Source organism: Nyctereutes procyonoides, unplaced genomic scaffold (assembly GCF_905146905.1).
Source record: "Nyctereutes procyonoides isolate TBG_1078 unplaced genomic scaffold, NYPRO_anot_genome, whole genome shotgun sequence".
NCBI lineage: Eukaryota > Metazoa > Chordata > Mammalia > Carnivora > Canidae > Nyctereutes > Nyctereutes procyonoides.
The window spans coordinates 3,318,550-3,332,156 of NW_026575133.1; the positions used below are offsets into that span (position 1 = coordinate 3,318,550).

At 46.5% G+C, this 13,607-nt stretch overlaps 1 protein-coding gene across 3 annotated transcripts; it reads right to left on the reverse strand.

Annotated features, from left to right (window-relative positions):
* Positions 1-569: 569 nt before the first annotated feature.
* On the reverse strand, positions 570-13,607 carry MORN4 (MORN repeat containing 4). 3 transcript variants are annotated; one of them, XM_055300640.1, is made up of 6 exons: positions 12,404-13,606; positions 11,175-11,267; positions 4,456-4,530; positions 2,671-2,785; positions 2,192-2,301; positions 570-1,922 (listed from the first exon to the last, which is right to left on the reverse strand). In XM_055300640.1, the coding sequence occupies exons 1-6, from the start codon at positions 12,936-12,938 to the stop codon at positions 1,774-1,776; spliced, it is 1,077 nt and encodes a 358-aa protein (XP_055156615.1). In that variant the 5' UTR covers positions 12,939-13,606; the 3' UTR covers positions 570-1,773. The 3 variants fall into 3 exon arrangements, with proteins under 3 accessions (XP_055156615.1, XP_055156617.1, XP_055156616.1); XM_055300642.1 differs by having other exon boundaries at positions 4,456-4,556; positions 12,404-12,423; XM_055300641.1 differs by lacking the exon at positions 11,175-11,267 and having other exon boundaries at positions 12,404-13,607.

The following is a 13,607-nucleotide window of genomic DNA, read 5'->3' on the forward strand; positions in this document are numbered from 1 at the left end:
TTAAATTAAGCAGGCCTGGTTTAAGTTCTTAGACCTGCTCCTTAGGATCTGCAGGGCCTTGGGCAGCTACTTAAGTACCTGATCTGATCTGTAATTTGGGGATAATACCAGTTCCCTTCTCTCAGGGCTACTTAAGATCATGCATGTAAAGGGGTTAGCGTGGCAAGTGACCATCACACATTAGCCCAGTTGGGGAGGTACTGTTGCAGAGAAAGGGAAACCCAGGCAGGAGTGGACTTGCCCAGGGTAACCCAGCAGGTGTGACAATAACTGTGGTCTCAGGGTGTGGGCACTCTTGATGCTCAGGGCAAGAAAAGTACAGTAGAAAGTGATTTGGAATCAGAAAAACTGGGAAACAAATCCCACCCAGCTCTGCCACTTCCTAGTTTGGGCAACCTGAGCCTGTCAGATTAAAAAAAAAAAGCTCCTACCTTGCAAAGGTTTTGAGAATTAGGTACTATGCAGTAAAGTGTGCAGTGTCAGTTCCAAGCCACCATCTGTGATGAACTTTTAGAAACAGCAAATTCACAAGGATGCAGAGCAAGAGTAAAGAAACTAAATAGAGGCAGTTCGGGTGATTTTGTTTATTCCTAATAAACATGTTTCTACAGTACAACTCAGAGAATAAATAGAGGCACACGGCTATAATTTCCACCACAATCTGCTGTTGAGGAGACACTCAGTGTGAGGATGGGGGCTGGGAGTGGAGTGGGCATGTCTGGGTCACAGGAGAACTGGAGGCCTCTGTGATGAACTATGTAGGGATCCCATCCATCAAGATCTGACCTCCAGGCCTCTTGTGGTGGAAGAGTTAACAGTGAACCAAATGTAAGGAGCCAAATTCTCTTTTGGTTCACTGCAATCCTAGGATAGGTCCAGTTCTCCCCAAACTCCAAGGGGTGGAGGTGGGTCTGGCCTACTGATCCACTGGGAAGGGGCTGTGTCAGCCAAAGCCATCCCTAAGGATTCAATCACTCCATGGTAGAGCCTGATGTGGCCCAGAAATGTCTGCCCTCTGCCCTGGAGTAAGGAATAAATACATGTGATGAGATGACTCCTCAAAAGAGTTTCTTGACTATCCCCAAAAGGGATCCTGTCCTGTGTCTAAGGAAGGAGAGAGGCACAAATGGGGCACAGACTAGCTGCTGGAACTCAGGTAAGGAAGACAGCTTGTACAGTCACAGGAGAGGGAAACAGCACTCTTACCGAACCCTTCACAGGGGAACTAAGCAGACACAAATACCAACCTGGTGGGACAAGTGGAAGGCCTAGGGCCATGAAGCCAACCAGCAGCAAACAAGGGGGTGACACATGGAAAAGCACTGGCTTTGACTTTCCTAGGACTGCTGAGCTGTCAAAGCCACCCCCATCTTTCTCTCTGTTTCTCCAGGGTAACACAAAGCACTAGCCCTAATTGGGGCTAGGATCATCTGCCCCAAATACAGGCAGAATGAAGAGATCCTGTGTCCCTTGGCAGGAGATCAAGTAGAAGCAGGTCTGCACTGGTCAACCTGAGGCGTTAGGGACAGAGAATACGAACCAGCGAGATAAGCAGAGACAGAACTGGTGACCCTGCTGTGGGCCACCAAGGTGGGGCCAGAGTCCTCACGACTGTGTGATCGAATCCCTGCCTCGCAGGTGATGGGGCACATCTCAAGGCTTCTGCTCTGTGGGGATTCTCATCTCCACTCACATCTGGTTCATTTATACACCTCGAGTGAGTGACGGGGCCATGGCTTTGCCCAGTGCTTGTCAGCTGGTGCACAACGCCCATCAGGCAGTGAGATTTCTGGCTGACTTGGAGGCACTCTGGGCTCGCTGGACGACCGCCGAGCACTTCTCACGCCGCAGCAGCTTGTTGTTCTCAAACAGACCTTCATTGCGGGGTATTCCATGAGAACCATCAGGGAAAGTCAGCAGGCCTTTGAGGGGGACAGAGAAAACATGGGATTGACAAGGGCATCAGTGACTCAGAAAGCAGCTTGGTACTGTGGATCGGTGGAGGAGGAAAACTTGCAGCTCTACTCCAGAGCACTGAATTGGCAAGTTCGATGGATGGGTGGGTGTTAGGGCACAATCGCAAAGGACTGGTAGACACCCCTGAAAGCATTAACGCTAGCATTAACGCTAGCGAGGTGTACTTCTACCCATCTTGTGCTTCCCCCAGTCACCTGTCCGGCTGGTGACTTACCAAAACCGTCTACTCTGCCATTTTTAAATTCCCCTTCAAATGTCATGTTGTCATGTCGAATGAAGACTCCGACGCCATTAAACTTGCCCTGGGCAAACTCCCCCTCATACCTGCAGAAACATAGCAGGGTGGTGAAGCAGCTACCAATGAGTTTTACATATTAATGCCAAGGAGTGGGGTGGATTCTGCTTATTTCAGAGTTCTGGCCTGCTCCCACCCACCCCACTCCTAGCCAGCAGACAAGGGCCAGAGAGCATGTGTGATATGAGGCCTTAATCCCAAGGAGATAACGGAAGAGAATGGCAGTGGGGTGGAAGGTCATTCGGCTCCTTGCCATTTCAAATTTTAGATCTATTTATAAAGTAACTAATAAAAGAACTGCTTACTTCTCGCCTGTTTTCAGAGGGCCTGGGTCAAGCTCAGGTCTGACCAGCTATTTATCACTATCAAAGCTGAGAAAAGAATGACCCAATACTTACCTTGAGCCATCTGAGAAGGTCAGTACCCCGAAGCCATTAAAGAGCCCATTCTCAAAATGACCCAGGTAGGTGCCACCATCTGCAAACACCAGTTGACCAAAACCATGTCTGCGGCCTAGGCAAAGAGAAAGACAGTTGTCAGGGTTCAGAAGCAGCTTCAGGAACACCCTCCTTACCCAACCTCCCTTGTCTTTTGTCACCCCATGCACAAACAAAAGGAGAGAAGCAGTGATGTTAGCAGGGCAGAGAACTACTACCCAGAGCAGGCACCAGGAAAATCCGGCTTCCAGGACCTTCCCATCTTGTCACAAGCATCAGATTTGGAGCAGGTCTCACTAAGTATGAACAAGAGAGCACTTAAAAATAACACTAGCGGGCAGCCCCAGTGGCACAGCGGTTTAGCGCCGCCTGCAGCCCAGGGCGTGATCTGGAGACCCTGGATCGAGTCCCACATCAGGCTCTCTGTATGATGCCTGCTTCTCCCTCTGCCTGTGTCTCTGCCTTTCTCACTGTCTATGAATAAATAAATAAAATCTTAAAAAAAAAAATAACACTAGCTACCAGAGTGCCTTTACTCCATGTCAGGCACTCTTCTCACTTTGTATTTATCATCCTATCTAATCCTCACGACATGAAGAGATAGGCACAGTACTATTATTATTCCCATTTCACCGATGCAGAAAGTAAGGCTAGGAGAAGCTAAATCACTTCCTTAAGACCACAGAGCTGTTAAGTGGCAGAGTAAGAATGCAAATGCAGTGGGCATCTGGACCGGAGAACTCTCAACACTGACTTAAATGTTGCCTCTCTGAGAGAAAAAAAGTGCCACATGGCACCGTGAAGCTAGGGGACAAACCGAACAGTCTGACTGATGGCAATGATTCAGGCTTTGTTATCCACTGAACTGACCAGAAAAATGGCACGATGCTGGAGGAGCAATCATGTCTTTCCAGGAGAGTACAAGGGAGTTCCTCTAGGGGATAGAGACCGCCTAGCAGACTGGCGCCTCTAACTGGCCAGATCTGAGGGGACGGCAGGTGTTGGGGAGGCAAGGTTACATCCCGTCTGTCCAGTTTCTCCTCTCAGGGCTCAAGAATTCATCAGCCGCAGGTATCTAACGTGAAAAGAATGGGGTGCATGTTGAAACGGGCTGAACTCTTCCCTGGCACAACTGTTGGAAGTCACGGCTCCTCGGGGCAGTTCCTGGCTTGCTAGGACTGGCCCCATGAGGCTCTTAAATGGTCAGACTGTGTTTCTCAGGCTCTGCGGAATTTCACTAAGCCTGTGAATAGACACTTCCAAATGCAAGGAGCTGTCACAGAAAATTCAAGGAAATGACTGTCATTTACCCTTGAGTATCTGTCCTAATTTCCAGGTCTTCCTTAACTTACTGGGCAAACAATGAGGTTTTCTAATTCCTTTATTTATTTTTTTTAATTTTTTTAAAATTCTTATTTATTTATGATAGTCACAGAGAGAGAGAGAGAGAGGCAGAGACACAGGCAGAGGGAGAAGCAGGCTCCATGCACCGGGAGCCCGACGTGGGATTCGATCCCGGGTCTCCAGGATCCTGCCCTGGGCCAAAGGCAGGCGCCAAACCGCTGCGCCACCCAGGGATCCCTAATTCCTTTATTTAATCCTAAAATCAAAGAAAGGCAAGGCACTATTCAGGTTAAATCCTGGAGTTAGACATGAAGACTCATGCAGTTGGCTTATCTAGCCTGATACGTTTGTCCTTCAGCCAAATGAAGGGTTCCTCACTTGATCCCCCAGGGATTCTCTTACCTTCCTTCCACTCTCCACGATATTCCTCCCCGCTGGAGTAGGTGAAGGAACCTTTTGTCAGGGTCATGGTGACAGCTATGGAAGGAAGAAAAGGATAAAAACTGCAGGAAACAGAGGAGAGAACCAGAGTCATGGGATGGTTGGAGGAAAGGCCTGCAAAGCAATTTTGCAGAAACATTCTATAAACTAGCCCAGTGAGTATATATATATTACCCTGGATACATTTAACAAACATGCCCACCTCTCCAACCTCCCCACCCCCAGCATCACCACCTTGGCTCAAGCAGTCTTATCCTCCAACTTAAAAGTTATCAGCCTGGGGCACCTGAGTGGCTCAGTTGGTTAAGCTTCTGACTCTTGGTTTCAGCTCAGGTAGTGATCTCAGGGTTTTGGGATCGAGCCCTGCACTGGGCTTTGTGCTCAGTGTGGAGTCTGCTTGGGATTCTCTTTCACCCTCTCCCTCTGCCCTTTCCCCTGACTCATGCTCTCTCTCAAATAAATAAATAAAATCTAAAAAACAAACAACAAAAAAAGTTATCAGCCAGTTCCAATTTTCTATAGATAGAAATTGAGGATGAATTTACAAATATTTGCTTGATACGTACTCTGTATTTAGTTGATGTATAAAATATGGTCTCTTCCTTCAATGAGTTTACAGTCTAGTTGGTAAGACTAGTAGCTGACATACTGAGCAATATGAGAGGTAATGTAATTAAGTGCCAAACTGGATGGTAGAGATGTACAAAGACAAGGGATGGTTGGGGAGCCTGGGTGACTCAGTCAGTTAAATGTCTGCCTTTGGCTCAGGTCATGATCCCAGGGTCCTGGGATTAAGTCCTGCATTGGGCTCCCTGCTCAGTGGGGAGTCTGCTTCTCCCTCTCCATATGTCCCTCCCCCTGCTTGTGTGTTCACTCTCTCTCAAATAAATAATAAATAAAAATCTTAAAAAAAAAAAAAAACAAACCCGCAAGGGATGGGCACAACTGAAAGCAAGCAGTCAAGAAAGCAAAGGGCAGCTGCCCATGGAGAAAACCTGAGGAATGGAAGCACAAACAGCAACATAACCTGGATGGTCGGTGGGAAAATATTAAGTTGGGTCTTATTGCACTTGAAGGTTTATTTAAGGAGTAATAGGAAATAAGTCTATCTAGGTACTCAGCCAAACTCTGAAATCTGAAAAAAAAAAAAAAAGCCTCTCAGATTGATTGATTTAAAGATTTTATTTATTCATTCATGAGAGACACATAAAGAGAGGCAGAGACACAGGCAGAGGGAGAAGTAGGCTCCATGCAAATAACCCAATGTGGGACTAGATCCCAGGAATCTGGGATCATGTCCAGAGCCAAAGGCAGACACTCAACCACTGAGCCACCCAGGTGTCCCAGCCTCTCAGATTTAAATCCAAACTCCATCATTTCAAAGACGGAGAGAAGGAAGTGAAAAGCCAGTCAGTGGCTGGGCTGGAACTCGGGTCCTGGCCTCCCCTGCCTGCTGCTCATTCTTTATCTCTCGTGTTGCACACTCTGCTTTTAGGATCAGGCCACTCTAAGGGGATCTTGGAAAGCTAGGCAGAAGAATTTACAGCTAATAAGGTGGGGGAAAGACAAAGGCTCTGGGGATTTTTGAACAGGCAAGTAATCTGAAAGGGGTGCTTGCGGAAAAACGAATGGGTCAGCAGGAAACAGGATGCTTTGGAGCGGCAAGAGCCCACAGCCAGAAAAGCTTGCAAGACAGATGTGATCATTCAGGAGACTGTGAAAATGAGCACAAATTACTCTCCCTCTGCTCATGCCCTTGTGTTAGGACATGGCACCACCTCTATTAACAGGCAGTTTATTCCTCCACCCACTGGGTCCGGGTGGATTATAGGAGTTGGTTGGGCTAATGGAACATTAGCAAAAGGGATACAGCAGAGGCTTGGCGAGTGCTCGTACACAGGGCTTGCCCTCTCACAACACTAGGAACTAACTGTTCTGGCCCCGTGTGGACAAGCCCAGGCTAGTTGGCTATTGCCAAGGGTCATGTGGAACTGTACCAACTGACCACAGATGCATGGGTGAGCTCAGGCATGATCAGCAGAGCTGCTGCTGAGCCCAGGTCCAGACTACTGACCCACGGAATGTTGGACTAAATACATGGTAGTTGTTTTAAACTGCTATGTTTTGAGGTGGTGTGTTACTATCTAGCAAAAGCTAACTGATACGCCCAGGCACAAGATCATAAGGCCTGACCGAGGGGGATAACAGTGTCATGGGAGAAGAAGGCAGGAGTGACAATGACAGAGATAAACAAACAACCCAATAACATTCGGAGACTGGCTAGGTATGGCTTCAGGTTTGCAGTAAAAGAATACTTGTATTCAAAGATATTTTTTAAGGATATTAAGATACCTAAAATATCATTAAATACAGAGATGAACAGAAACATTTGACATATTTTTAAAAGTGCAATCCCTAGTTCTTTTTAATTTCCCTAGGTTTGTTTACTCACCTCATCTTTTCCAGACCTAAGCAATACAACGTATTTGCAAGTGACTGTGACACTGCAGAGTCCTAGGCCCAAACCTGGATATACTGAATCAGATTCTGTATGTTAGAGCCTGGGAATCTGCAGTTTTAACAAGCACAATGTTAGAGGGCTACACAGTTTGAAGTATGGCTACTATTACTCCAATAAACAGATACACTATGTGTGAAAATTCTCTGACCTATAAATCACCACTGAAAGGTCCTCTGGTATTTTTTTTTTTTAAGATTTACTTATTTATTCATTCAGAGAGAGCGAGAGAGAGGCAGAGACACAGGCAGAGAGAGAAGCAGGCTCCATGCAGGAAGCCTGATGTGGGACTCGATCCCGGGTCTCCAGGATCACACCCCAGGCTGCAGGCGGCTCTAAACCACTGTGCCACCGGGGCTGCCTGGTCCTCTGGTATTAATAATGAACCTAGAGTCTAACCCTCAAGCATCTGATTAAGCTAGACAGGACAAGTGCATCTCTTCTTCAGAGCATGGGGGGCAGGCCTGGAGGGCCAAACAGGAGTGAGTTTTTAAATCCCTCCAGGCCTGCTGCCAACAGCAAGCTTCCTTCAAGTCCTGTGTGGGTCGGGGAGCACCAACACTGGGTTCCCATCCCAGTGCACTGTGTAGCCTTGGGAAGGTTACTTAAATGCCTCTAAACCTCAGTCTCCTCCTCTATAAAGTGGAGAAAAGATACCTACCTCAGAGAATTGGCATGGATTAAATTAAATAAGACATGTGAAAGTAACTAGAATACCACAGGGCCCTATCCATTAAATGTCATTCTTTTCCTCCTTCAAATGTAAGACACCTAAACTCACACATTCACTTACTGTAATGGAAATTTCTCTAAAGTCTCGGTATAAAAATGCTACCAACGTAATTCAAATAACATTTGGGAAAAAAACTCAGCAATTTTGCCAGAGGTAAATTCTAAGGTGGGAGAAGGTAAACTATAATTGCCACTTGTCTGTTTTTTTATCACCACCTCATGGGATGTTTTAATTTTGGCCTATGTCACAATGCTTTTGAATACAAATGCCATAAGCCCAGAAATGGTCTGACATGCAAACAGCTGGGCTTGAACAGAGCAGGGCTCAGTCATATCTTCTGGGCCCTGGCCCTGTCTCCAAACTCCTGTTTCATCCCACCTATGAGAACAGATGAGTTCCGAGAATCCCTTCTCAGGAGAGAATCCCTGCTCTCACCCAAACAGGGAGCAACATCCGTTTCTACCCCACAATGAGGCCAGTTTTGGATGCTCTTCCAGTGATGTCTGGGAACCCCTGCAACAGCTCCACCAGGGATTTTCTCACTGTTGCTACTCGGGAGCTCTATACCCAGGTTCTCTCACACAGTGGAAGATATCCTCATGTAGGGATCATTTTCTTTATGTCTTAAAGCCCTTGGGAACCTCTGGGGCTATTTTCTCTGATTGGTGACACTGGGCCCTGGTGTGCCATCTCTGTTCCACCAATGTTCCACAAGGTTGGCATCCAATTTCAGCCTCAAGCCTCTTGCTGTCAGCCCAGCATCGGTGTGCCTGGGGTCGAGGTCAGCATGACTCCACTGCAAATACAACATTAATGAGAAGAAAAGAAGCAATTTTCCATCGAAACTGTAGAGGAAAACTCTTTCCAGTCCAGATAGGCTTTGATAACTATAGGATGTCTTCAGCTCTTCCCAGAACTAATGAAGTCAGCGTACTCAGTTAGTCTCTGGAGCAAATCTGAAATATTTCATTCCTTCAAAACAAGTCAGAATCTTTTTTTTTTTTTTTTTTTAACAAGTCAGAATCTTAAAGGCCGTATCTGAAAATAAATCTCATAACTAAATAGCCGTTCTGAAACATAAACGCAAAATCACGCTTTATGCAGGGAGATGATAAGATAAAGGCATTTCCTTCCAATGTCTGGCAGCTGTTACCTTGTCTTCACTCAGAGGTCTGTAAGGAGTTATTGCAGTACCATATGAGGGGTCAATCTGATTGCCCGGGATCCAGGGCCCAGGGGCAGCAGGCTCCAGGATTTGTTTACTTGTTCTTAAGGCTATGTGAAACTTCCAAATAGCGGCAACCCATTTGTTTCACAGGGACCACCAGAAGGTCCCTGAGAAAAAGGGAACAGCAGTTCTCCAGTCTGAAGACTATCTCTAGGGCAGCCCGGGTGGCTCAGCGGTTTAGTGCCGCCTTCAGCCCAGGGCCTGATCCTGCAGACCCGGGATCGATTCCCATGTCGGGCTCCCTGCATGGAGCCTGCTTCTCCCTGTGCCTGTGCCTGTGCCTCTCTCTCTCTCTGTGTGTCTCTCGTGAATAAATAAAGTCTTAAAAAAAAATGAAGACTATCTCTAGACAAAGTACTAGCCAGCCTCTCAAACTATAAACGTAGCCACCCTTTTGGCATGCTTTGAGCTCTGAGGGAATATAACCTAAATTTTTTAAAGATGCCAATGAAACTGAAAAGATCTTCCTCTAATTACCAACTGTGGCATATTGTATTTTCCAAAGACATTTGCATTAGTATCCCCTGTATTACGTGTTCTAGAATTTGACCTTGCCACTGCCCCATCAAAAGGGGGACTCTAACTCCTCTTCTTTGAATCTGGGCAGGCTTGTGATTGCTTCAACCAATAGAACATGGTGGAAGAGATGGCATGTTCTGAGGTCAGGCCAGAAAAGGTGATGCATCTTCCCTCTTGCCCACTGGTACACTTGCACTTGGGAGACCTGAGCCACCCTCGAAGAAGTCTATCCTCTGAGGTTGCCATGCTGTGTGGAAGCTGAGCCACAAAGAGCCACGTGTTGGTGCTCCAGTTGGCAGTTCTCATCCTTGAATCAGCCCAGCCTAGGCATCAGCTGTGGGCAAAAGAGCCTTCAGATGATTCTAGCTCCTGGTCATTGTGTTGGCATCCCATCTAAAGTATCATGGAGCAGAGTGTAGTCATCTCCATGATGCCCTCTACAAATTCCTGACTCACAGAATCTGCAAGCATCATAATGTTGTTTTAAGTTAAGGTTGGGGTAATATGTTATATGCCTATAGTAACTGGAACATCATCTCTACACCTAACCCTGCCACCATCCTCTCTCATTTGTTTTTCAAAAGGATGTTCCCATTCCTTTTTTTATCTAGGGAGACAGAGAAAACTCCCTTCAATGGCTGCTGGTCAAAATGATGTCCATTCCCAAGAACACAATCGGAAATGCTAACTAAAGGATAAACATGGGGCAGCCCCAGTGGCACAGCGGTTTAGGGCCACCTGCAGCCCAGGGCTTGATCCTGGAGACCCTGGATCGAGTCCCACCTCAGGCTCTTTGCATGGAGCCTGCTTCTCCCTCTGCCTGTGTCTCTGCCTCTCTCTCTCTGCATCTCTATGAATAAATAAATAAATAATCTTAAAAAAATAAAAAAATAAATAAAAGGATACACATGGACTCTGTGGGTCTCAGGCCATTGGTGAACACATTGGACTAGAAACTTCTACTTATGTCCAAATAATTGATACCATAACAGCCTGGGACAGTGTTGGGATTTTCATTTACGAATTAGCCATGCTAAGTAATAGTCAGCTACAAAGCCACTGACCCCAAAAGAAATCATGCTCGTTGAGATAAATTAGTTTAATATGGTATAGCCAGTGCTGATGAAGACTGAAAACCTAACACTTTAATATGCATGCAAATCAGTATTTGTATCAGTTACCCAAAAAAATATTTTAAAAGAGAACAGGTGACCTAGGAGTTTAGGCTTCAGCTATATATATGGAATCAAGTCACAAAACCAAAAGAGAATCATGCTTCTAAGCAGATACCCACCCTTTCTGCTCTTTTGATAGATAGGTTGCAAAGGATCAATCCAAACATTTATCTAAAAGAAAATGACTATTTTGTTCGTGAAATGAGTATACTATTTGTCTGCACAAAGAGAACTGAACATCCCAGTTCTCTTTATTTTCTCCTGACCCAGACATTTCCAAATAGAACTTGGAGACTGTAATGTTAACTTTTGTTTCCACTCCATTTGTCTTTTTTTCAGTTTAGAAATCAAACTTGTTAAAAAAATATTTATGCATTCACAGGATTTTGTGTCCAAATTCAGAGGATTAAAAACAACAACAACAACAACAACATAGCTAACATAAAGAGGAACAGATTTTCACTTTAAGAATATTGTTTTGAGGCAGCCAGCTTTTCCCACATATACCTTTACATTGTTCCTCCAAAGCCTCCCCAGAGTATGACCTTCTTGTCAGAGTTCTCTTAATTACAAAGAAAGCAGTCTTGGGCTTTGAGAATCCTAAAGAGAAGAAAAGGAAGACTTTGATGAACAAAAATTAGACTTAGAACCTAAGAAACCTAGAAGAAAAGTCACACATTCCTTTTTAAAAAAATATTTTTTTAGCTTGGAATAACTGCTTTTCTTATGACACTACAAGCCTTTTTACTGTAAACCTTCCTTGAACTCGAAAAGTTAAAAAAAAAAAGTATTGCTACTAGATAAAGGTCTTTTTTGTTTATTTTATTTAAATTCAATTAATTAACATCTAATGTATTACTGGTTTCAGAGGCAGAGGTCGGTGATTCATCAGTCTTATATAGATAAGGGTCTTACTTAGGAAGACTGTGGGACAATTAGATTGGAGAAAGTACGAAGAAAATTCTGACACCAGAAAAAAGATTAAAAAAAAAAAGAGGAGCAGCTGGGTGGCTCAGTGGTTGAGCGTCTGCCTTTGGCTCAGGTCGTGATCTCGGGGTCCTGGAATCGAGTCCCGCAAGGGGATCCCCGCAGGGAGCCTTCTCCCTCTGCCTATGTCTCTGTGCCTCTCTCTGTCTCTCATGAATTAAAAAAAAAAAAAAATTACAAAAGACTTGAGGGTGATGGGGACTGCCATGATATTATCCTATTTCATGAAAAAGGAAATGCCTGGACGGGGTTCTAATAAAGTCGAGTTACTCCTCCGGATACCTAAGCAGTTTGGAGATACGACCCAGCAGGGTGCCACCACCCACTAATTGAGGCTTCTGGTTCAGGGTGTGGGAGTGTGAGAGGCGGGCCCAGGCCAAACAAAGCCCGAGACCCAACTAACAGCATTTCCTCCCATCCCGTTCTCGCATCCCAACACTGATCCTTCTCTCCGCCCGAGCTCTGCTCCAGCGCCCGGCCAGGTGTCTGCTCACGCGGGTCTGCCATCCGCGCGGGACGCAGCCCCCAGCCACCCGCTAGCCAGGCCGGGTACGGTGGGCTCTCCCCGGCCTCGGCCCCAGCTGCAGAGACCCGAGGCCCGGGGGCCGCACCCCACCGGCCCCGCCCTCTGGTCAGCGCATCCTGGACGGAGTCACGATCCCCAGTCATCTTGGGACGGGGACCTGGTCCTCAGTCTTCCTCACCGACCGCACCCTCCGGGCGCCCTCCCTCCTGCGCTGCCGGCCAACCTGAGCTCCGCCTTTCGGGATGACGATCACGCCCCGACGCGGGGCTCCAGCGGCCGCGACCACAGCTCCGCCGGGCTCGCCGCTGCCACCAGCCTCTCCACCACCTCCACCAGCGCCTGCCCCACTTGACGCCGCCATCCCTGGCGGCCGCACCGGGCGCAATTCCCGCTGCCCATTGGCTGTTACCCAGGCAACCGGGAGCAACGCCACTCCCTATTGGCCCAGCGCGGACCCTGCGCCATCTTTGTGCGGGGCGGAGTGCGTCCAGAGTTCCGGCCCACACCCGAAGAGGGGTGGGGCTGGAGCCCCGCTCCCACCTGGGCCGCCTGATGGAGACTTCGGGTCTCGCCACCCAGACGCAGCCTAGCCGAAATGTCAGCAAAAACCAAACCAAACCCGGGTCAGAAGGAACAGTAACCACCCACTTAAGTGGGTGCTCGGATCCTGCGCGGACCTTCAGAGTTGGCTCCTCCCTGGAGTTTAAGGACAGAACCCAAATCTGGCTTTTGAGGTTCAGCTTTGTAAATTGCAACATGCCGGACCAGGCAACTGGGGTTTAATGAGCGTCAGCACTGTGAGATCAGGACGCTTCTGCATCCACTTATTGTAAGGATTTGAGTTGTTGTCGTTACTCAGATCCTTTGTACTTAAAGTGTCAAGATTGGAGCAAATTCTCCAAATACAGCGCACGCCAATCCTTTTACCCATATGTTTATTTACTGACCAATGTGAATGCAGCTACAAAAGACGTGATCGCTGCCCTTGTGGAACTTACGTGCCTAGATGTGGAGAAGATTCATGCACATAGAAAAATTCAAGATTATATTTAATTATTAAAAGAAGGCAAGTGCTCTCTGAATTGGGCACTTCCTCATTTGTGAAATAGAAAATGAAAATAATAGTGATAAAGACTCCTTAGGACTTGTATGAGAGTACAGTGTAAAATGCTCAGAAATGTGTCTGTGGCGTTGTAATTGCTTGAAAAACAATCGTTTTAGATTGTTTTAAAAGACTTGGATTCTAGGTCATCCTACATCTCTCCTGGGTCATATTTGTCAAAGTTCTCTGAGGCTTTTGGATCTGGAGTTTTGTCTTCTTTGGTGCTGCAGAACAACCATATTGTTTTTACTGCTCAAGATTACATTTTAATTTTATATTGGAAGATTCTCCTTTTCGTGTAAAATTTTCCAAGACCAGATTATAT